At 44.9% G+C, this 21,767-nt stretch overlaps 1 protein-coding gene across 1 annotated transcript in view; it reads left to right on the top strand.

Moving 5' to 3' along the window:
• The window catches only part of LOC118829117 (dual oxidase 1-like), a 56,083-nt gene that overhangs the window by 21,190 nt on the left and 13,126 nt on the right, over positions 1-21,767 (top strand). The window contains exons 16-28 of the mRNA XM_036736072.1: positions 390-589; positions 1,045-1,230; positions 8,027-8,252; positions 8,863-8,956; positions 9,595-9,770; positions 13,905-13,974; positions 14,292-14,324; positions 14,687-14,776; positions 15,441-15,619; positions 16,143-16,373; positions 18,293-18,392; positions 18,677-18,726; positions 20,854-20,981. Of these exons, the coding sequence (XP_036591967.1) occupies positions 390-589; positions 1,045-1,230; positions 8,027-8,252; positions 8,863-8,956; positions 9,595-9,770; positions 13,905-13,974; positions 14,292-14,324; positions 14,687-14,776; positions 15,441-15,619; positions 16,143-16,373; positions 18,293-18,392; positions 18,677-18,726; positions 20,854-20,981 (1,763 nt within the window). The remainder of the gene's footprint in view (positions 1-389; positions 590-1,044; positions 1,231-8,026; positions 8,253-8,862; positions 8,957-9,594; positions 9,771-13,904; positions 13,975-14,291; positions 14,325-14,686; positions 14,777-15,440; positions 15,620-16,142; positions 16,374-18,292; positions 18,393-18,676; positions 18,727-20,853; positions 20,982-21,767) is intronic.

Below are 21,767 nucleotides of genomic sequence, written 5' to 3' on the forward strand. Positions count from 1 at the left end.
TTATTATTAACCTTCAAGGTTATCTAGGCCATCTCCCCCCACTATCTGCAAGTTCTATAGTCCTATTGGGCGATTCTTCTATGAAATACTGTGACTGCCTTAACTCTTGCAAATCCTCTCTTGGTGACCCTTAGCCACAGATTGCCTGTCCTCGTGATTCTAATCAGTCTGTGTCCAATTATAAAGCAGAGTTTGGTAGAGAAGAGAATACCTCCTAAGGGCCTAAGAAAAATAGGGAGCATATTAAGTGCAAGCAGAAGGCCTGATCCTGACCTTGACCCTAGCTTTCCATTAGGCTCCTCTTGAGATAAGAGATCACCAATTCCTCCCACACAATCCCTAATGATTCCTCTACCTGACCCTGTCACTCTGTCTGTCCATCTGGCCAGCCATTGAATGGCAGGGCAAGAAAGAGCCCTGCCGGCCTGTGCTGCTGAATCTCCAGCCTGGGTATCTTCAAGTACTGGATGGCCGGCTCTCACTGCTCCGTGTCATCCAGTTCCGGGACTCCCAGAAGATAAACTTCATCCAGTCCAACAACCGGGGCCGAAGGGCACTTCTACTCAAGATTCCCAAGGAGTATGACCTGGTACATCTCTTTCTTTTACCTCTATTCCTACTGCTCATCTTGTGCCCTATAAGGAAGTGTTGAGTGACTTGTCCAGGGCTAGCATATTTCAAATGAAGTAGTAACCCTGGCCAGCACTAATTTACAGCAACATTAAATCTTTTATCATTAACCTCCATGTAAGTCAAAGCCCAGAAAGTCTGCCCTATGCTTTTATTCAGTACAAAGGACCATCTGACACTTGTTCCTTTTCTGGGTCATCTTCTTCTAAGGAGATCCAGACAGACTCCTCAGCCAGTGACGCTGGGGAGAGAACCTGCCCATATATAACCATCCCCATGTTAGTTGAAACCCCATTGAATCTGTAAGTCTTTGGGGGGAGGCTGAGTTAGGGGCCAGGGTTTGTATGACCTCACCTTAGAGCAGCAACCCCAACTGCCCTCACCCTCTTCTCCCTCTGTCGTTTACCCCCTTAGCTGTTGTTGTTTAACCTAGAAGAGGATCGGCAGACCTTTGTTCTCAGTCTTCGGGAGGTCCTGAAGAGCAATGGGCTCACTTTCCAGGAGTGGGAGCTTCGAGAGCAAGAAATGATGAGGACGGCTATAACTAGGATGCGTCGAAGCCACATCTTGGAGACCTTCTTCAGACATCTCTTCTCCCAGGTACTCTGTGGGGCAGTCTGACTGTAGGCAAAGACTTAGGTATGTATATCGGTGTGTGAGGCAGTGGGGTAATTGGATTAGGTTCAGAAGACTGAGTTCTAGGCTGGCTCCCCATTGATTTTCTCTGGGATCTTGGGCCTCATTTAACCTAACCTAACTCTCTGTGCCCAAATTTCCTTATGTATAAAATGGAACTGCTAATATCTGCCCAACCTCTGAACAAGGCTATAGTGAAGACCAAATGAGAAAAATGAGTGTGAAAATGCAAGTTCTAGCCAGATATGAAGGATTATCACCACCATGGTTGTAGGACTACAGATAGAGAGCTGGAAGAGACCTCAGAAACCAACAGATGAGGAAACTGAGGCTTTTAGAGATGAAGTGACTTCCCCAAGTGTCTTTGTGGGACTGATTTTTCCCAAAGGGGTCGCCCAAGTTTGTTTCCCCCACACATAACCTCCTACCTGTAGAACTCTGGTTTGCTCCAGGGTGAAGATAGGAGACATTGGCAGTGTGGGCAGCCTGGGTACTTACCTCCCCTCCTTCAGGAAAGTATCAAGATGGGGCAGACTTTTTTCCCTTCTTCCCTCTAGCTTCCTTTCTTTTCCTTCTCCTCTTCCCTCAGGACCAGTTTGACTTTCACTATCCTTTTAAGACCAGGCTGGGGTCGGGGTCCATAAAGTTCCCTCCTTCCCCATCTTTAGAAGTACATAACTTATATTTGCATTCGCACATGCATATGAGTTCAGATAACCCTAAACTAAATAGCTTAAACTAAGCTATGAATCTATTGTGATAACATTTTTATAGTTTTTGTTTTATTTATTTCTTTTAATTTATTTGATTTATTCATTTTAATTTTATTTTTCTCAATTATATGTAACCAAAAAGTCTTAACATTTGTTTTTTTCTTTATTTTGAGTCCTTCCTCTCCCCCCACCTTGAGAAGGCAAATAGGTCTATACAGATTATACACGTGCAGTCATGCAAAACATTTCTGTAGATTTCCATAGTTTTGTAAAGCATTTACATATACTACCTTATCTGAGTCTCATAGCAAGCCTGCGAGGTAGTTCCTATGACTAGAGATGAGGAAACTGAGGCCCAGAGAAGGTAAGAGACTTACCCAGGGTCACTCAGCTATCTTAGGTGGGCTTCAAATTCAGTCTTCCTGACTCCAAGTCCAGTACTCTATTCACTCCAGTTAGCATGGTGACTTTCGTATTTATATGCCACTTTGAAGTTTATGAAGCATCTTCCTCATTTTATGGAAACAAAATCGAATTATTTACTTATGGAAATAAATATTTCCATATTATTCCCATTTTACAGAGAAGGAAAAGAACTCTAAGTGATTTTTGTCCAGAGTTGGCATACCCTGGTTACCCTGACCAACTTTGATTCACAGCAACGTCATTAAATGTTTTAATGGCCAAGCCCCACCCTTAGTTAGAAACCTGCTGAAAAATATATTTCAGGCACTTTCCAGAAATGAGCTCAGCCTAGCCCCAGTGCCCAGATGAGTCTTTGTTCTTTGCTCCCCAACCCCAGGTGGAGTTTGTTGCTTTTTCCCTTTAGCCCTAGAGCAATTTCTCCAAATTCAAAGTCAGTGTCCTGTTTGTTTTGTTGAAACCATACTCAGGCCATTCCGAGAATCATCTGGGTCATCTCTTGCTATGCCTCAAATTAAAAGTTAAGGAATCTCTTTGAAGGAAAAAGTTAACCCCTCTTCCCATTTCCTTTCCAAGTCATGTTCTTTGGTACCCACCTCAGTCTCTGTGAATACTCTCCTTGGATACCAAGAAGGGGAGGGAGGGAGCAGCATGGTGTAGAGAAAAGTGTAATTTGAAGACCTTGGTTCAGATCCTGCCTCTGAAATTATCTGCCTGGACTTAGACAAGTTATAACCTCCTTGAGCCTCAGTTTCCTCATATATAAAATGAGAGGGTTGGACTAGATGATCTCTGAGGTGCCTTCTATACCTGGATCTATGAACTTATGAAGAAGGCTCCATTTATATTTGCTTCTCTTCCACCCAACTGGCCTCCATGTTGCCGTCTGATTCCCTATGGTCTTGCTGATTGTTTGGTCTCCATTCTGTCCACCAATATTGTGCCATCCAGATAAAAGTCCAGATTCTTGCCACCACTGACCGCTTACCATCATTTTCAAAAACCTCATGATTCACATGTGCCAAATAAGAGAGACATTTTACACTTGCCCTAACATGCATCTGGTTACTCACCCTCACACTCTCCCCCATATAATCCACTGAATCACTTAACCAGAAATCACTCTTCCATTCAACCCCTGAAGCTGACGTAAAACCAGAGAGACGTCTGACTCTCACTTAATCTCTAACCACAAGACTCACTGTCCAACAGTAGCCTTCCTTCCAAGTTCCCTTGATCACCAATCCTTGTTCTCAGACTGGGCTTTAAACTTCCACTCAACCAGAATTGTCCCTAAAGCCATTTCCTGATGCTTGAAAACAGGCCTGGGGATTCACAAGAAACTCTCCACCTCAAAACTCTTCCCCCAGCACCCTACCCCGATAATCTCTAGCTGCTTCTTGATCACTTTTCTTCCCCCTGCCCTATAATGTCCCCAGCTCCTGACATCATGAGGGATAAGAAGTATAGCAGCTACCCTCAAATAACCAATTGAAGAGAAGAGCAGAGAGGTGGCACATTGGATAAAGTACCAGGCCTGGAGTCAGGAAGGCTCATCTTCCCGAGTTCAAAGCTGACCTTAGACACTAGCTGTGTGACCCTGGCCAAGTCATTTAATCTTGTTCGCCTCAATTTCCCCATCTGTAAAATGAGCTGGAGAAGGAAATGGCAAACCACTCCAGTATCTTTGCCAAGAAAACCCCAAATGGGGTCATGAAGAGTCAGACACAACTGAACGACAGCAACTGAGGAGAGGAAACATACACACCAAGAGATAACTCATCCACAAACAATATGTAATTTTTAAGGTCCCTTGCGAATCTAAAGCTTATGAGCCAATGACTCAGTGACAGATGGCCTGAAGGAGCTTTAGAAATTTAGATGGAGAAATCATTTGGGGTATGCTGTGGAGTTGCTAGGTAGGGTAATGTATACAGTGCAGGAAAACCTAACTTCGAAACTTGCCTCAGACCTTCCGTAGCCATGTGACCCTAGGAAAGTCACTTAACCTCTCTGTGCCTCAGTTTCCTTATTTGTAAAATAAGAATAATAATAGCGCCTACCTCCCAGGGTTGTTGTGAAGACAATGAGATAATATTTGTAAGGAGCTTTGTAAACCTCAAAGCATTATATAAATGCTAGTTTATTATTATTAATTATTATTGTCAAGGAAGACTACATGGAGGAGGCATGATCTGGGCCCTCAAGGACAGGTAGAATTTGAATAGGCAGAAAGAAGTAGGGAGGGAAATCTAGATAGAGGGAAATGGTATGAGCCAGGTGGCAGACATAGGGTGGGGCAGGGCATGTTTGGAGATGAATGAACAGAAGTTTGCCTGGAGCAAAGTATTCATCTGGGTCAATGATGGAAGATAAGGTTGAACAGGTAGGTTTGGGCCAAATTTTAGATCCACTAGCTGGCGTATTGTCTTGTGTCAACAATAACCATATGCAAATATTCCCTTAGTTTTGGGGGAACTCCCTTCACCCGTCTATGACTCTGTAGGTCAGTAAACTCAGGTAACTGAGAGCCACATGTCTGATGTGAGATCTGAATAGATTTTCTTGACTCTGAATCTGACAGCTCTAGGCACTACACTACCTCTCAATGGCCTTAATGAAGTCTCATCATCTTCATAATAATATAACACTGTCATGTATGCGGGACAGCTAGGTGGCACAGTGGATGGAGTGCCAGGTGTGGGGTCAGGAAGACCTAAATTCAAATGTGGCCTCCGACGCTTACTAGTTGTGTGACCCTGGGCAAGTCACTTAACCTAGTTTGCCTCAGTTTCCTCATCTGTAAAGTGAGCTGGAGAAGGAAATGGCAAACCACTCCAGTATCTTTGCCAAGAAAACTCCAAATGGGGTCAAGAAGAGTTGGACCCGACTGAATAACAGCAGCAATTATATTTACGATAATAATAGCTAACAGACATATATATTATATGTAAATACATATAAATACGCACATACACATGTATACAAGTGTGTATGTATGAAATTGATTTATTTATGGCACCAACTACGTGCCAGGCACCTTACTAAACATTTTTACAAAGGTGATCATAGGCCCAGGGCTTTGTCTACCGCATCACCTAGAAACCTCATAATATATGTACTTCTTTACTTTTAAAGCACGTTCCTGTTTATGAAAGCTAACACATACACAGAGCATCCCAAAAGTTTTAATAGTTTTAAATTGCGCTAAGATGTTTGGGACACCCTGTACTATTAGGTTGTAGGTGCATTAGTGTGACACAAAACCAATTGCTAGGTCCTTTCAAACAGGCATAGGTTATATCTCAGAGGAAATTCCTCTGAGATCTGAGATGTGTTCCTGTCACTCTATCTTCTCATTTCCTGTGGGAGAATCATGATGGCCCTTCTCTAACACTAGGCCTCATCACCTTAGAGTCTGGCTCTTGGCTGCCATGATCCTCTCAGTCTGTAGAGCTCAGCTGGGCTAAGTCATTCCTGCGGGCCCAGACACTATCTCTGCAGCTGCCCTGGAGCTCAGACTGGTTCAGGGTATAAAGAGCTCTTCGCCCTTTTTCCTGTTGCTCCTGTTGCTTGGTGGGGGAAAGAGAGTGGTAATCAGAGACCTTGGAGAACCCTCTTTTTCCTCCCTTCCCTACAATTAGGATAGCAGATGCTGCTATTTCTTACTGATGGCACTTTTGTCCCAGGTAAAGGATTGGCTAATAATCCCTAACATCTATAGAGAATTTTTAATTTTAAAAAATGCTTTCATGTCCATATCTCATTTGAGCCTTACAAATCCTGCCAGAGCTAGACAAGACAAATATTATTCTCATTTTAAAGATCTGAAAATTCATACCCAGACAGAGTTACTGCCATCAGATTATAAGACTTGGAGCTAAAAGGAAATCTCAGAGCTTACCTCATCCAAGCCCTTCATTTTGCAAATGAGGAAACTGATGCCAAGAAAGGGAAAGTTATTTGTCCAAGGCCAGCTAAGTGGTACAGTGGACAGATTGTCAGGCCTAGAGTCAGTAACACTCCTCTTCCTGAGTTCAAATCTGGCCTCAGACACTTACTAGCTGTGTGACCCTGGGCAAGTCACTTAACCCTTTTGGCCTCAGTTTCCCTCATCTGTAAAATGAGCCGGAGAGGGAACTGGCAAACCACTATAGTATCTTAGCCCAGAAAACCCCAAATGGGATCACGAAGAGTTGGGAACATGATCAAAACGACTGAACAACAGCAAACAATAAGGCAAGATCCATAGGATCATAGATTTAGAACTAGAAAAGACATTAGAGGTCTTGTAGACCACATTTTCTCATTTTACAGATGAACAAACTGAGTCACAGAGAGGGGAACTGAAATGACTGAACAACTGAATGAAGAGCCATTCCAGTGCTCTTCTTTTAATCATTTCCTGTTTATCCTGTAGATAGCTTGCTTTGTATATATTTGGTTTCATATTATCTCCCCCATTAGACTGTAAGCTCCTTGAAGGCAGGGACTATCTTTTGCCTCTTTTTATATCCTCAGTGTTTAACACACTGCCTGGCACATAGTAGGCGCTTAATAAATGTTTACCAAATTGAATTGATCACAAAATTTAGAGCTGGAAAGGACCCTAGAGGCCATCTGTTCCAACCCCTTCATTTTATATATGAGGAATGGCAGCCCAGGGATCTTAAGTGACTTGCTCAAAGACCAGTTGATTGAATTTCAAACAGTCAACCAATAAGCATTTATTAAGCACCTACTGTATGCCAGGAACTTTGCTAGACAGTGGGGATGCACTATAAAGAATGAATCAATCTCTACTCTCAAGAAGCTTACATTCTAAGGGAGGAAACAAGTAGAAATATTATTATACAGAGTCAATATAAAGATAATAAATGCTTAGTAATTAAGGAGGGAAGGAGGGAGAGATTAACAGTTGGTAGGTCAGGAAAGACTTCATATAGAAGATGGTACCTGAGATGTGTTCTGAAAAGAACAGAGGGATTCTATAAGATGGAGGTGAGGAGAGGGTGCCCTCTAGGCATAGAGAATGTCCTGTGCGAAAGGCAGGGGGATGGGATATGTAGTGTTGTGTCTGAGAGACAGAGAGAAGGCCAATTGGGCTGGATCATAGGGGATGTAACATACAGTGAGGCTGGAAAGATAGTTTGGGACTACGATTTAGCTATTAAAGGTAAATAGAGAGCAGCTAGGTGGTGCAGTGGATAGAGTTGGGCCTTCTCTCAGGAAGATCTGAGTTCAAATCCAGCCTCAGACACTTCATGTGACCTTGGGTAAGCCACTTCACTCTCTTTGCCTCAGTTTTCTCACCTGTAAAATGAGCTGAAGAAAGAAATGGCAAACCACTCCAATCCCTTTGCCAAGAAAACCCCAAATGGAGTCACAGAGAGTTGGACACAACTGAAAAATGCCCGAGTAACAAGAGAATGTACCCTTCTTACTGTACTTTTAATGTTTCCCATCTGCCTTTCTTATCCTAAAGGCCCTCACTCTTGACTAGAATTCTCCTGACCTCCAAGACCATTTCTTTTCCAGCCTGGCTCTGACTCTCAGGCCTCCAACCCAGTCACACTCCCTAACTGACTTCCTTCTACCTTCTTTCTCCTATTATCCAACTGCAGGTGCTGGACATTGAAAAGGCAGATGCGGGGAGCCTGCCCCTGGACTCATCTGAGAAGGTTCAGGAGGCCCTGGCCTGTGAGCTGAGCAGGGCAGAATTTGCAGAGTCCCTTGGCCTCAAACCTCAGGCCATGTTTGTAGAGTCCATGTTCTCTCTGGCTGACAAAGATGGCAATGGCTATTTATCCTTCCGAGAATTCCTGGACATCCTGGTGGTCTTCATGAAAGGTGGGAGAGGAGCAAGGATGGACAAGGGAAGCTAGACTGGTAAAGGGAGGAGTGAGGAGGGTCATTAGGGAGGGCATGGCCTGGGGAACCTGAGCTTAAAGGTGAGCTGTGAAGGGTGATGGTGGAAGATGTTCACCCTGTTGGAGATGGGATTGCCAGGGGTGCGGTGGGGGTGGGAGCAGTGGCAGGTACCTACTAGAGAGATTCCCCCAATGGCAGGGTGGGGACTAAGGAGCCTGGGAGTTGAAATGTGATTCTGGGAGATACCAGTTTAATGCCAAAATCTCTGGACTTAGAGTCAGTCAAGAATCCTGTCTTGGATAATTACTTTCCATGTAACAAGTCAATTAAAACAGGCTCAACTTTACCTTTATCCAAGAAGTATTGTGAAAGAAACACTAAACTTTATGGTGCTATAGAAAGAGGTTACTGTTACTATTAAAAGTAATGATAAGGTACCAAGGACCTAGTTTCTTGACTTGGGTGTGGTCTCTGTCTGCTGTGAGATCTCTCTAAAGCTGCATTTCCTTCAGAATGTCTCATGAGTTTATTTAGGTTGGGGGAGAATGGGGTTTTCCTCATTGAGACCATGGGGTCTTCCTCCACCCAGGCTCCCCCGAGGAGAAGTCGCGTCTCATGTTCCGGATGTACGACTTTGATGGTAACGGGCTCATTTCCAAGGAGGAGTTTATCAGGATGCTTAGGTCAGCACAAGGACGCCTGCCAAGAGGGAGGGGCAGGGGCAGAGATGAGGGAGTGGGGGAGGGAGAATGGGAAAAGAGAGGGGGAATTGAGAAAGGGAAAAGGGAGGGAGGGAAAAGGAAGGAGTGGGGGGGGGAGTACATCCTGGCTCTGAGAGTGTGGGAGGACATTATCAGGTTGGCACAGTGAATTGTGTGCTGGCTGTAGGGTCAGGAGGATCTAAGTTCAAATCCAGCCTCAGACACTTACTAGCTGTGTGACCCTGGGCAAGTCACTTAACCCAGTTTGCCTCAGTTTCCTCATCTGTAAAATGAGCTGGAGAAGGAAATGGCAAACCACTTCAGTATCTTTGCCAAGAAAACCCCAAATGGGGTCACTAAGTGTCTGACAGGACTGAAATGACTGAACAACAACAACTTTGATGACTGGGTCAGTAGTACAGTTTTCTGGCAGGCTGAAAGTAGAGGAGGTTAGGTCGTTGCACTGGCTCTGTGTTGTCTTAGGTGAATATTGGCACTCAGTCAGGGCCCAGGGGCTTTGGAAGGAGACAGTTGGTTTTAAGGGTTTCTGAATTGTGCTTGTTGCCTATCAGGGTCTGACTGTCCTAGCCTTGAGTCTCCGTTTCTGGTTCTGAGTTCAGGTCCTTCATCGAGATTTCCAACAACTGCCTGTCCAAGGCCCAGCTGGCTGAGGTGGTGGAGTCCATGTTCAGAGAGTCTGGCTTCCAAGACAAGGAGGAGCTGACCTGGGAGGATTTCCACTTCATGCTGAGGGACCATGACAGTGAGCTCCGTTTCACGCAGCTCTGTATTAAAGGTAGGTTTCTGGGATTGGGGAAGAGAGAATGAAAGGCAGAGGATTAACCTAAACTGGAAACCAACTCTGTATCCAAGGTCCATTGACTGGCTTGGGGCAAGGGTGGGGAGCATGGGGGACAGCGTCTCCTCTCACTGCAACCACACCCCTTAAGCCAGAGGAAACTTGTTAAGTGATCAGGACAAATTCTGCCCCCACCACATCACCTCCTCCAGCTTGGGTGCTAAGGGTGGAGGCTGTGATGGGAACCCACATTTTCTGTTGTCCTCCTTGTTTATGACACAAGGGATGCAATAGGGGCCTGTAAGAACTCTGGACAGGGACACAAGGAATAAGGGTCAGTTGGGTAGTTTCAGGATGGGAGAGGATCTGTGAGCTGGTCTGGACCCAGCCACATTTTGTTGGCTTGTGGGCTCAGGATCCCACTAGAAACATGTTGAGGCCAAACCCAGCCTCTCCTGGGATTATGAGTGTTTGAACAATCTGAACTAGATACTGGTGGAGTGAAAGGGAGGGAGGGTCAGAGACATGGACAGTGGGTGGAGTGAGAACAGAACTATGTGGGAAACCTGGCTCAGTGGAAAGAGTCTTGGACTTGTAGCCAAAAGACCTGAATTTGAATCCTGGGGTTGTCATTCATTAGCTGTGTGACCCTGGCCCTCAGTTTCTTTGTCTGGTTGTTGTTTGTCCTTCATTCTCAAAGAGGACTGAGACCTCAGGGAGGTGATGCCATGACATGCGAGTGAATTGTTTTTAAGTGAGGGAGGGCAAAGTCACCAGCCTCACTCTCTCCTCCAGAGCCATCTGGGTACAGTGGCTGGATACAGATCAAGACAACTGGCAAAATGAAGAAGTTGAATTAAATGACCCCAGAAGTCTCTTCCTGCTCCAAATCCTATAATTCTGGCAGTATGGGGTCTCTGACTATCTGGGGGGCCACTGAGAGTTGTCAATATTGCGATTTTGACCTCCATCCTAGAAGATGGAGAGTTAGGCAGCAGGCTGAAGGTTGACTAGGAATGAATGGTTAGGTGTCAGGGGAGACATGTTGGACCTAGGTGTCACAGGCCCAAACTCATAGGAGTCTGCTATAGCAGGGACCAACTTCTGGGATTGGGGGCAGAGCCACATATGGGAAAGAAGGGAAGAGGAGAGTTTTCATTTTTGTCATAGAAATCTTCATTATTAGTATTTTAGGCTCAGCTTAGGTTTTTTTGGGCTTGTAATTATACAATATGATATGATAAGCATTAAGAATTATAAACTATGTCGCAGAGCACTATGCTTTATGCTGAGACACAAAGTGCAGCTAAAGCATGGTTCTTGCCCTCATGGAGCTTACAGTCTAACAATCATACAGAAGCATGAGTACATTGGAGAGATGAGAAACATATGACTAGCTAAAGTCTGAGAGGGAAAGTCATTATCAAGGGAAGCCTTAAAGGAAGAAGTAGCATTTAAGATATGCATCAAAAGGAGGATAGGAATTCACCCGATAAAGAAGAGAGGGAAGGATGTTGATGGAGACCCAAGGTTCAAGCATCTTGGGCAGAGATAACAGAGGAATGGCAAAAATGGGTGTGTTTAGGGGGACTGAACAGTCCACTTTGACTGGAGGATTGTGAGGGAAAGTTGTGCAAAGTTACCAGCCTCACTGTCTCCTCCAGAGCCATCTGGGTCTAGAGTGTATAGAAAGGAGTAAATTGAGATGCCTAGAAACACAAGGTGGCATCAGGTTCTGAAAAGCTTGAAGGCTGAAGAGTTTGAACTTTCTCTGTAGGGAATAGGAAGCCATTGAAGATGTTTGAGCAAAGGAGTGACACTATCAGATTCGGTATCAGAAAGATTATTTTGTTTGCTTTAGAATCTGAGAATAAAGTCCAGAAATTCACAAAGAGCTTATTCAAGTCTGGGTTGAGAGCTTAGGAGGGAAAGGATAGGACACAGGACAAGAACATGGAGTCGACCTTACATGTAAGGTGACTAGGTGACTACCGGTCCAGTGGGATCTAAAGGATGTCAGTTAGGCCCTGCCACCCCCCAAATGTATCTTCTGTCTGCCTGCCATGGTGTCTGATCTCCCATTAGAGATTCATCCCAAGTCTCTGTCAGTTGGGTCCACTTTTTAAATGTAAACATACCTGAGAAGAGAGTATTTCAGAAAAAAGAAAAGCACTATTATTGCTGAACCAGTAAGGCTTAGCACCTCAAGATCCATCTAGGTCAGGGGTTCTTAAACGTTTCGTTTTTGGTGTCAGGGTCCTTTTTGGCAGTCTGGTGAAATCTATGGAGTCTTTCTCAGAATGATATTTGTTGCCTACATTGATGATTGAAGGCAATGCTAAGTTTCAGTTAGAAGTGAGTGAAAGTAAAGATGTCATGTTTTTCCTGTCCAGGTTCACAGACCCCCCTGTCTGTGGATCCCTTAGGAGTCTATGGACCCCAGGTTAAGAACCCCTCATCTAGGAGGTTACTGTTGCTGACCTAAAGAATTTGGAACTCAAAGTTTTATAAACGAATGTTCAAAATGACTTTTACATGTAACTGGCAAAAAATATTAATTTATTAAATTTTTTAAAAAGAAAAAAAGCTATTTTTCCTCCCCCTAGTTCTTCAGGGCTGGGTGTAGACCAGTCCCTTCAATTAAAACTTTTTTTCTCCCAAAAGAAACTTTATTAGGACAGTAAGGAAAAATACAGTAAAACAACTATAAAAGCATTGTAATGTACTATAATTAGTGACAGGTCGGCCCATCCAGTTTAAGAGGAGAAGACGACCTCTGTGGTCTAGAGGCATGAACAGTCAGGAGAACTGGGTTCGAATATTGCTGGAGAGACCCTGGACAAGTCAGCTTGTGTCTTTATGCCTTAGTTTCCTCATCTGTAAAACGGGAAGGATACAAATCCATGCGTTACCTACCTCCCTCACAGGACTGTGAGGAAAGTGGTTTGTAAAACTTCCAGCACCAGATAGGATGTCTTAAGCTACTTAAACCTGCACTAAAATTCTTCTGATGCCCAGTATAAATGTGAGCTGTTATTTTATTGCTGGTTCCTGTCTGAGGACTCTTGGTTGAGAATGGCCCTTCCCTATGTAGCCCTGGAGATTATCCTGTGTTTGCAGGTACCCTTGTACCCTTATCCCCGAGATGCCCTTGACTACTGACCCCAGAAGGCTGGTTCCCAGTCCTGACTTGTTTCTCTAAGTCTCAGTGGGAGGAAAGCAGGCTCCCTAGCTTATTATGAAGGCTACTTGTTTCCTCGGGTGAAGCCAGACTCTTCCACCTCCTGTTTAAATAGCATCTCAGTCCAGTCTTCACACATGGCCGATAGCAGCTAAGCCTGGTTTCCTTTGAACATAACTGCTTTAAGATTCTAACTAGTATTCTTGGTCCAGTTTTAGCTGAGCTATTATCTGTGGCCTGTCTTAAGTATTCCTTCTTAGCCTTAGAGGCTACAGTATCACCACAAACTGGATAGCTTTCCCTTTCTGTTTCAAAACTGGTCATCCAATAGGACTCTTCCACTGAATTCTAAATTGTCAAATGTTTCCAATTTTCAGCTTATTGACTGAGCAGCCATGACAGACATGTCTTTAATTTGGCAGCCCCACCCCATCTCCCATACTCTCTTTAGGTGACTCCTTAATCCTCAGGTGCCCACCAAATAGCAGTTTTCCAATCAGTTAATCAATTTATTAAGACTACCCAAAAAAAGGCCAAGGTCTCCCACTGCATCTGGGGTCATCTCCAGTTGCCCTGATCTATATCTTGCTATTGGACCCAGATGGCTCAGCAGGAGAAAGTGAGGCTGGTGACTTTGCACAGCCCTGCCTCACTTAAATCCAATTTACTTCCAAGTCAAGACATCACCTTCCTTATGTCATTGGTCTTCATTGAAAATGAAAGACAAAGAGCAACATAAGACTAACTCTTTGGATGGTAGGTTCAGATGGGACCTAGCTAGGGGTTGGAGGTAAGTGAACCCATGCTCCTTCAGAGTGCCAAGTGGCACCCATTGTATCTAGAAGAGGGCCTGGGGAAGAAAAGAAGAGGACCTGGGCCAGTTCTCTCTCTGGCTTCCAGGTCTGGAGGTCAGGTGTGTCCTGCTCACTAGCCCTCTTCTGGATTTACAGGTGTGGAAGTTCCTGAAGTCATTAAGCAAGTATGTCGGAGAGTCTCCTTCATTAACCAGGATACAATATGGTGAGCCCAACCCAGGGATGATAAATATATAGTCTTGGGGGAAGGGGGGGAAGGGGGAGGGAGGGGTTAGGGGCATCGAATGACTCTTTCTCCAGAAGGGAGGGGCTAGGATTCCTCAAGATCTAATTTCATGATGACATTATGGCTTTGTTTATGGGAAACATCTATCTTTCCCCACAGGCTGAGTATATAGCCCTTTCCCCAGCACTCTTAGGTCTGAGGTCAACAAAACAATAACTAAGAATTCTAGTGTCTGGAGCAAATTCACGTGGGAGAGGGGAGAAGAGGGAAGGATGAGGTGAAAATGTAGACGATAGTACGACCCCGGGTAAAACTGCACAGAGCAGGGGGTTGGGAGGAGGGTTGTCCCTGAGAGTTGGTGGGCTGACTTAGTAAGCCCATGAAGTGTGGGTATTATGATCACTATGGGAAGGAAGCTGCCACCAACCCCAGAAAAAGGACCCCTGAATGTGTGTATCCTGGGGCAGAGTTCAGGTAATCCTGCTAGTTATGGCTCTGGGACTCAGTCATAGAAGCAGCTGAGAGGGCTTTGTTTCTGACCCCACCCCAGCCTCACTCTCCTGCCCCGTGTCCCTTTACCCAGAGCTTATAATCCTGAACAGTTAGAAAGGGTCTCTTGAAATTTGGGCCATTACTTGCCCCATTCTCCTCCTATTCTGTTCCTTGTTCAAGTCTTCAAATATCTTCTTAGTCAACTAGCCGATGAGGAGACAAAGAAGAAATTCAAGTGCCCGCCATCTACAGACCCACCCCAGGAGGTCCGAAAGAGGTTCGGCAAAAAGTAAGTCCCATTCCTTTTCCCTAGCCAGATGTAGATGGGTGTAGGTAAAGGCAGGGTGAGTGAAAACAGAGTCCTAGGAAGGGTTGGGGCAGGAATGAAGAGGAGAGGAAGAGATTGATCTGAGTATGAGTGGGCAGTGTTGGAGGGTGGTTGGGGGTGGTATCTGCAGGACTGAGCATCAGGCTGAAATAAGTGACATAAGAGGCAGCATGATATAATGGGGCACTGGACTTGGAGTCAGGAGATGCAGGTTCAAATCCTGCCTCAGCTACTTACTAGCTGTGTGACTCTAGGCAAGTCGCTTAACCTCTCTGTTTCTCAGTTTCCTTATCTGCAAAATGAATAGGTTGGACTTGATGGCTTCTAAAGCCCTTTCCAGCCTTATTTCCATCTGAGGGGCTGACCTTTTATGAGTACCCATCCTCTTCACATTTTATTCCCAGGACCAGTTTGCAAAACATTTTTATGTAGTTCACCAGTACTTAGGGTGTGCATCTTTGTGTCCCCTTCTGGTGCATTTACATGAGAACTGTTTCTGCTTTCACTCTCCTGCCCCTTCCTGGGCACCCACCAACACTGGGATGCTCCCCAGGATTCGTTCTGAGGTACCCTAGATGGCCTGAGGGTACTTGGGAGTCAAGGGCTAGGTCTCCCTGTTGTACAGGCTGACATCGTTCCAGCCCCGGCCCTTCACAGAAGCGCATCGAGAGAAGTTGCAGAAAAGTCGTTGGCATCTGACTGTCCAGCAATTTAAGCGGTTCATTGAGAACTACCGCAGGCATATCGCCTGTGCTGCTGTCTTCTACTTCATCGCTGGCGGGCTGTTTCTGGAGAGGGCTTATTGTGAGTGACAGCTCTTGGGGGTGAGGTCTTCTGTGCATAGTCAGGACTAACCATAACTCCGCCTAGGGTGGTGTGGTTTGGAGATTAGTAGTCCTACCTTGGGTACACAGGGAGATGGAATGATTCACGGCCCACTAAGTCTGGCCCTTGCCTCTGTGGGGTTGTTGAGGGACCACTGAGGCAGGGCACCATGATGATGGGACTCTGAGGAGGGCAACTTGTTGTGCCATGCTCTGGGAGGCAAGTTATGCAGTGGTAAAGATGGAAAGGAAGCCAGTCTCCCCATCATTCCGTGATGCCACTCTGGGACAAAGCCCTGCCTGCCCCAAATTAGTTGTAGCTTTGACTTGGAGACCCTGTCCTCTGACCGTCATGGGGATGGGGTCTTGTCTGAATGACTCTTGAAGGAGGTAGGGTTTGTTATGAGTGACGGAATCTGGGGGTGAAACAGGTCAAACTGGGGCTTTTCCTGCAACAATTTAGCTCCAATGAACCTGCCTCCCGCTGACTCTTCTTTCCTTAGTCTATGCCTTTGCGGCACACCACAAGAGCATCACAGACACCACCCAGGTGGGCATCATCTTGTCCCGAGGGACAGCAGCCAGCATCTCCTTCATGTTCTCCTACATCTTACTCACCATGTGCCGCAACCTTATCACCTTCCTACGAGAGACCTTCCTTAACCGCTATGTGCCCTTTGATGCTGCGGTGGATTTCCACCGAATCGTTGCTGTCACAGCACTTGTGCTCACAGGTAGGTCTCCAGGAGGCCCCAGGAGCACAGAGCTAGAACCACACCTCCTACTTATCCTACCCTCCTTACCTATCTCACTTCCTGAAAGTCATCCTCCCACATGGCCCTGACAAAGAGAGGGACTGGGGGAGGAATTCTTGGCCTGGCTTGTGAGTCTGAGTCTGCTGGAAAGGGACGGCTCACCTCCTCCAATCTGGCTCAGATGAACCCGACTCCACCCTTTCCTTTTTTCCTGTTGCTCATTCCTTATTTCCTACCTGAACTGAGCATGAGCTTTTCTATCCATTTAAATCTTGTTTGCTTAGCACAAGTCTGACAAGTAGTAGATACTTAAGAAATGCTTATTTGTGACTTGACTTGATAGGTGGCCTAGTGGTAGAACAAGGCCAGGATTTGAAGTTAGAAGGTGTGAGTTTAAATCCTAGCTCTGCCACTTGCTACCTAGATGACCTTGGCCAAATGACTTCATCTTTCTGAGCCTCATTTTCCTCATCTGGAAAATGGGGGACTTGGACAGAAAGATTTAAGAACTCTTCCTGCTCTAAGTCCTATGCCATTGTCACCAGCTATTATTATTATTAATTTGTTCTTATTATTAATCCTGCCGTTATTATTATTTACTATTCTCAAAGGCCATGCCAGTGAAACAGAAGCTCAGGCTGTTCCTACCAAACTAGCACAATACCAGATGGTGAAGAGTTGTGTATCTGTCATCCAAGCACCAGTCTAGCTAAATTCATTGCTATTTTGACTGGAAGGGAATGAATTTTAAGGAGGGCGGGCAGTACAATGGAAAGAAAACTGATTACAGTCAGAGAACCAGAGTTAAAATCCTGCCTCAGATGTCCCAGTACTTGTACGTGACCCTTCTTCTCTCTAGGCCAAATTTCTTCTTCTGTAAAATGAAAGAGTTTCTACTTAGCTGGCCTCTGAGTTCTCTCTCAGCATTAAATCCCTGAGCCTTTGAGGCTCTATGAGAACTCTCTCTCTGGAAGTGGCCAATGGAGGTAGTTCCCACATGATGACCGGTCTTGGAGATATTGAAACAAAAGCCTTGGAGAGAGGGAAACAAAGAGAGGTATGGTGGGGTGTAAGGAGGAAAGATTATCAGTTCTGACTGGAGAGATCAGAGGAGGTGGCCTTGGAATCAGGCTTTAATGATGGATAGAAATTCAACAAACTTGGTGAAGAAAATGAAATCAGGGTTCTGTCCTTTCTCTTCCTTTCACATGCCTTGCTCCTTTACCTACCCTCACTCAAACTCCCTCCCTCAGCTTGTCCGGTGCCAGTGGGGAGAGGGGAAGCCTTGCTTTGGTTATAGTAAGGCACTAAATTTGGCATAAGTGGGTGGATTTGAGCTTTAAAAGAGTGCTGTGAAGTATATAACCTATATATGTGATTGCTTACCATCTCAAGAAGCTGGGGAGGGAGGAAGGTACAGAATTTGGAGCTCAAAACTTTAAAAAAAAGTTTTAAAAATTGTTCTAACATGTAATTGGGGGGAAAATAAAATAGATATTTAAAAAAAAGACTGAAAACAACTAAACAACGAGAAAGCCAATTAATTGAATCCAAAAGTACTTTCATTTTCATCTTTGTATCTCCAGTGCCTGGTACATTGTCTGGTAAACAGCACTTAACAAATTCTTGTGGAATGGGGGGAAAAAGTGTTATGAACCCAAAGGAATGTATCTCCTACAGTGGAAATTCAGTTTCTGTGTCCCCCTAGGTGGAACAGATAGAATTGAAGGACTCTCCCTGACTCCCTTAATCAGGAGCCAGAGGATTGGGTCCCCAAGATTCTTACCCAAGCCCTCTCCCCTTGGGCTGGGTTCATTTCCCCTGGGCTAGAGGAGGGACTGGTTCAGATGCTGCATGACCATCCCAGCTCTCTCCTTTGCTGTTTTTCTCTTCCTCAGTTGTGCATTCTTTGGGCCACGTGGTCAATGTCTACTTGTTCTCCGTCAGCCCACTCAGTGTCCTGTCTTGTCTCTTCCCTGGGTTCTTCCGGGATGATGGGTGAGTGCAGGTTTCTTCTTTGGGCACAAAAAAGGGGTAAACCAAGGTGTCTATTAAGCCTTTGAGGTATAGAAAGGCTCGGGAAGGCTTTTGATTTGGGGAGGAAGGATGAGGGTTTTGCAGAGCAACCTGACTTAGCTCTGCTAAATCCTTCCTGCTAAGATGTGCTTCTGAGGGCTGGAGAGGGGCCAGGGAAGGGGGGCAGAGATGGGGAACATTGGAGACTGGAGGTTGGGAGGATTAGTAAATTCTTGTCTCCCCAGTAACCCTTTCTTGCCTGACAGGTCTGAATTGCCTCAGAAATTCTATTGGTGGTTCTTCCAGACAGTTCCAGGTGAGAACTTTTCCTTCCTGACATGACTATCTCTATTGCTATAGGCCTGGGCCCTAGGTTCTAGACTGTAGATTCTGAGTTCTAGGTTCAAGATTCTGGACTTGTAGATAGATTGTCAGACCTGGAGTCAGAAGGACCTGAGTTCAAATCAGGCCTCAGACATTTACTAACTATGTGACCCTGGGCAAGTCAGCTAACCCGGATTACCTAGAGAGAGCAAGAGAAAGAGAGAGAGAGATTGATTGATTGATTGATTTTGGGCCTGCATACTGGGTTCCAGGTTCTAGGATCTGGATTCTCTAGGCTCTGTACTTTGAGTTCCCAGTGCTTGTTGTCTCCCCATTAGACTGTAAGCTCCTTGAAATGAGAGACTGTTTTTTGCTTTTTTTTTTTTTTTTTTGGTAACCTTAGCTCTTAGCACAGTGTCTGGCACTTAGAAAGCATTTAATAAATGCTTTCTCATTCATTCATTCATTCATTTATTCATTCATTCATTCATTTTCTGTCCTAAAACTGTTTCCCTCAAACTCCAATGGGTGCTTCCTAATTTAATTCAACAACTATTTATGAGCATCTACTGTGTGCAGGCTGAAGCCATATGGCATAATACCAGACTTGGAATCAAAAATACCTGGATTCCTGCCATCGACACTATGATCACTTTGGCTGGGATAGACTGGGCAAATCACTTTAAGTTCTCAGTGCCTTCAGGCAACTCTTTAAGAGGATAAATTGCAAAAGAGTTGCTGATCTGCATTGGACAGGAAGGTTCTTCCCAGGGAGCTTCTTATATTGAAGTCACAGTTCCGGACCAAAGTGCAAGCACTCTCGAGTCTTTTCCTACTGGAGAGACAAAGATGAAAAACAAAGCAATCCCTGCCCACAGAGAACTTCCATTCCACATCCTCATTTCAGTGGTCCAGGATTTATAAGGATAAATCTGCATACTCTTTCTCCAAGTTATCATGATTTTATAGGCTTTAAACCTTCTCTGACTTTGCCTTTCCAGCATAAGGACTCATTCTCTCTTCTATCCCTTAATTCTAGTTCCTTAGTCATTTAAAGCACTTTTTCCTGAACCTTTCCCATCTCTGTTAGGGTATTTGTTTTTGTTTTTTTTTTTTTTCGGGGGTGGAGGATGGGGGGGAAGTAGGGGGGTGGGGGTGGGGAAGGCAGGGCAATTGGGGTTAAATGACTCTCCCGAGGTCACACAACTAATAAGTGTGTCAAGTGTCTGAGGCTGGATTTGAACTCAGGTCCTCCTGACTCCAGGGCCAGTGCTGTACTCATTGTGCCACCTAGCTGCCCCCATCTCTGTTAGGTTTTGCATGAATTGTGGTCACCAGAAGAGCCTGAAGTAATTGAGGCATAGGGAGATGTGGAGCTAATCATATTACGTTACTTTTGGGGGGTGTAGGGGGTGGGGACCAGGCCTGTGATCGCTTTTGTATAGTGAGTTCCCAGTAAGGAAACTCCCTTTACCAATGAATACAGACTTTCTTCAGCTTATCTGAAGAGAGTTGCCAGGGACGCAAAGAATCTCACAGTCTGACTTGCCCAGTGTCTCATGGCCAGATCGTATCAGAGACCAATCTCAAACCCAGGTCTTCCTGTCTCTTAATACTTTACACTTGTATAGGACTTTGATTTGGGGTTGACAGGATCTGGGCTCTGGGCTCTGAGTTCTCACATACCCTATAGGGTCTGACACCCAAGATCCAGAGCCCAGATGCAAGCCATCCCGAATAAGATGGGTCTCTCACATTGGAAAGTGCTCTAGTGTGTCTGGTACTTGGAAGTTAAGGTGACAGATTGAGGACAGTGACATTAACAAGGATAGTGACCATCCACTAAGGACAGAGACAGTGTTGGTGACATGGGTGGCTGTGACAATAAGAAGGATTAACAGTGACAGGAAGAGTGATGTTGACATGGTAACAGAGTCAGAAGTGCCGATGTTGACGACTGTAGGTCTTTGAGCTCTGCTGAAGTTGAAGAAAGCGGAACATTGGGAGAGAGGGGCTGGGCTGCTCCAGGGCATGGAGCAGGGGAGGGGACCCTGTTTATACTTTTTCACCGGCTCCCCTTCATATCCTCTGCTCCTTTCCCCTTATTCTTGCTCTTTAGGCCTAACAGGAGTTGTGCTGCTCATGGTCCTGGCTATCATGTATGTCTTTGCTACCCACCACTTCCGTCGGCGCAGCTTCCGAGGCTTCTGGGTGACCCACCACCTCTACATTTTGTTCTATATCCTGGTAAGGAGCAGCTCACTGTTGGTGGGAGCTGGGCAGGAACCCCAGGGAGTAATGAAGGGAGGAAGCAGCAATTCATCAGTCACTTCAGTGTTCTCTAGTTTTTCCCTTTGTTTTTGTCCGGACCTAAATTTAAGCATTTAAATTTTTTTTTAGTTGACTTGTATTTCCTTTCTCTTCCTCCCACTCCTTTCCCAAGTTAAAAGAAAAACCAAACTGTTATGACAGTATGCATAGTCAAGCAAAATAAATTCCCACGCTTCCAGTTCCAAAAATATTTGTCTCACTCTGCACCCATTACCTCTCTATCAGAAAATGTATAACATGCTTTCTCATTGATCTTCTGAAATTGTGGATGGTCATTGAAATGATTAGAATTCTTAAGTCTTTCAGACTGTTTATCTTTACAATGTTGCTATTTTATAAATTGTTCTCATGGTTCCGCTCGCTTCACTCTGCATCACTTCTCACAAGTCTTCTCATATTTCTCTGAATCCATTCCTTGCTTCGTTTTTTTTATAGCAGAAAAGTATTCTACTGCATTTATATACAATAATTTTTTCAGCCATTTCCCAATGAATGGACTTCCCTTCAGTTTCCAGTTCTTTGCCACTACAAAAACAGCTGCTATAAGTATTTTTGTACAAATGGCAGACCCGTAATTTATCCAGGTTGATACAGCCTGCATGTGTCAGAGATAGGATTTGAACATAGGTTATCCAGACTTATAGTTCAGCTCCCTATTCATCATGACAAACTGCTTCTCAGTTTTTCCATGTTCCTTTTAAA

The sequence above is a fragment of the Trichosurus vulpecula genome, chromosome 8 (assembly GCF_011100635.1).
Source record: "Trichosurus vulpecula isolate mTriVul1 chromosome 8, mTriVul1.pri, whole genome shotgun sequence".
Taxonomy (NCBI): Eukaryota; Metazoa; Chordata; class Mammalia; order Diprotodontia; family Phalangeridae; genus Trichosurus; species Trichosurus vulpecula.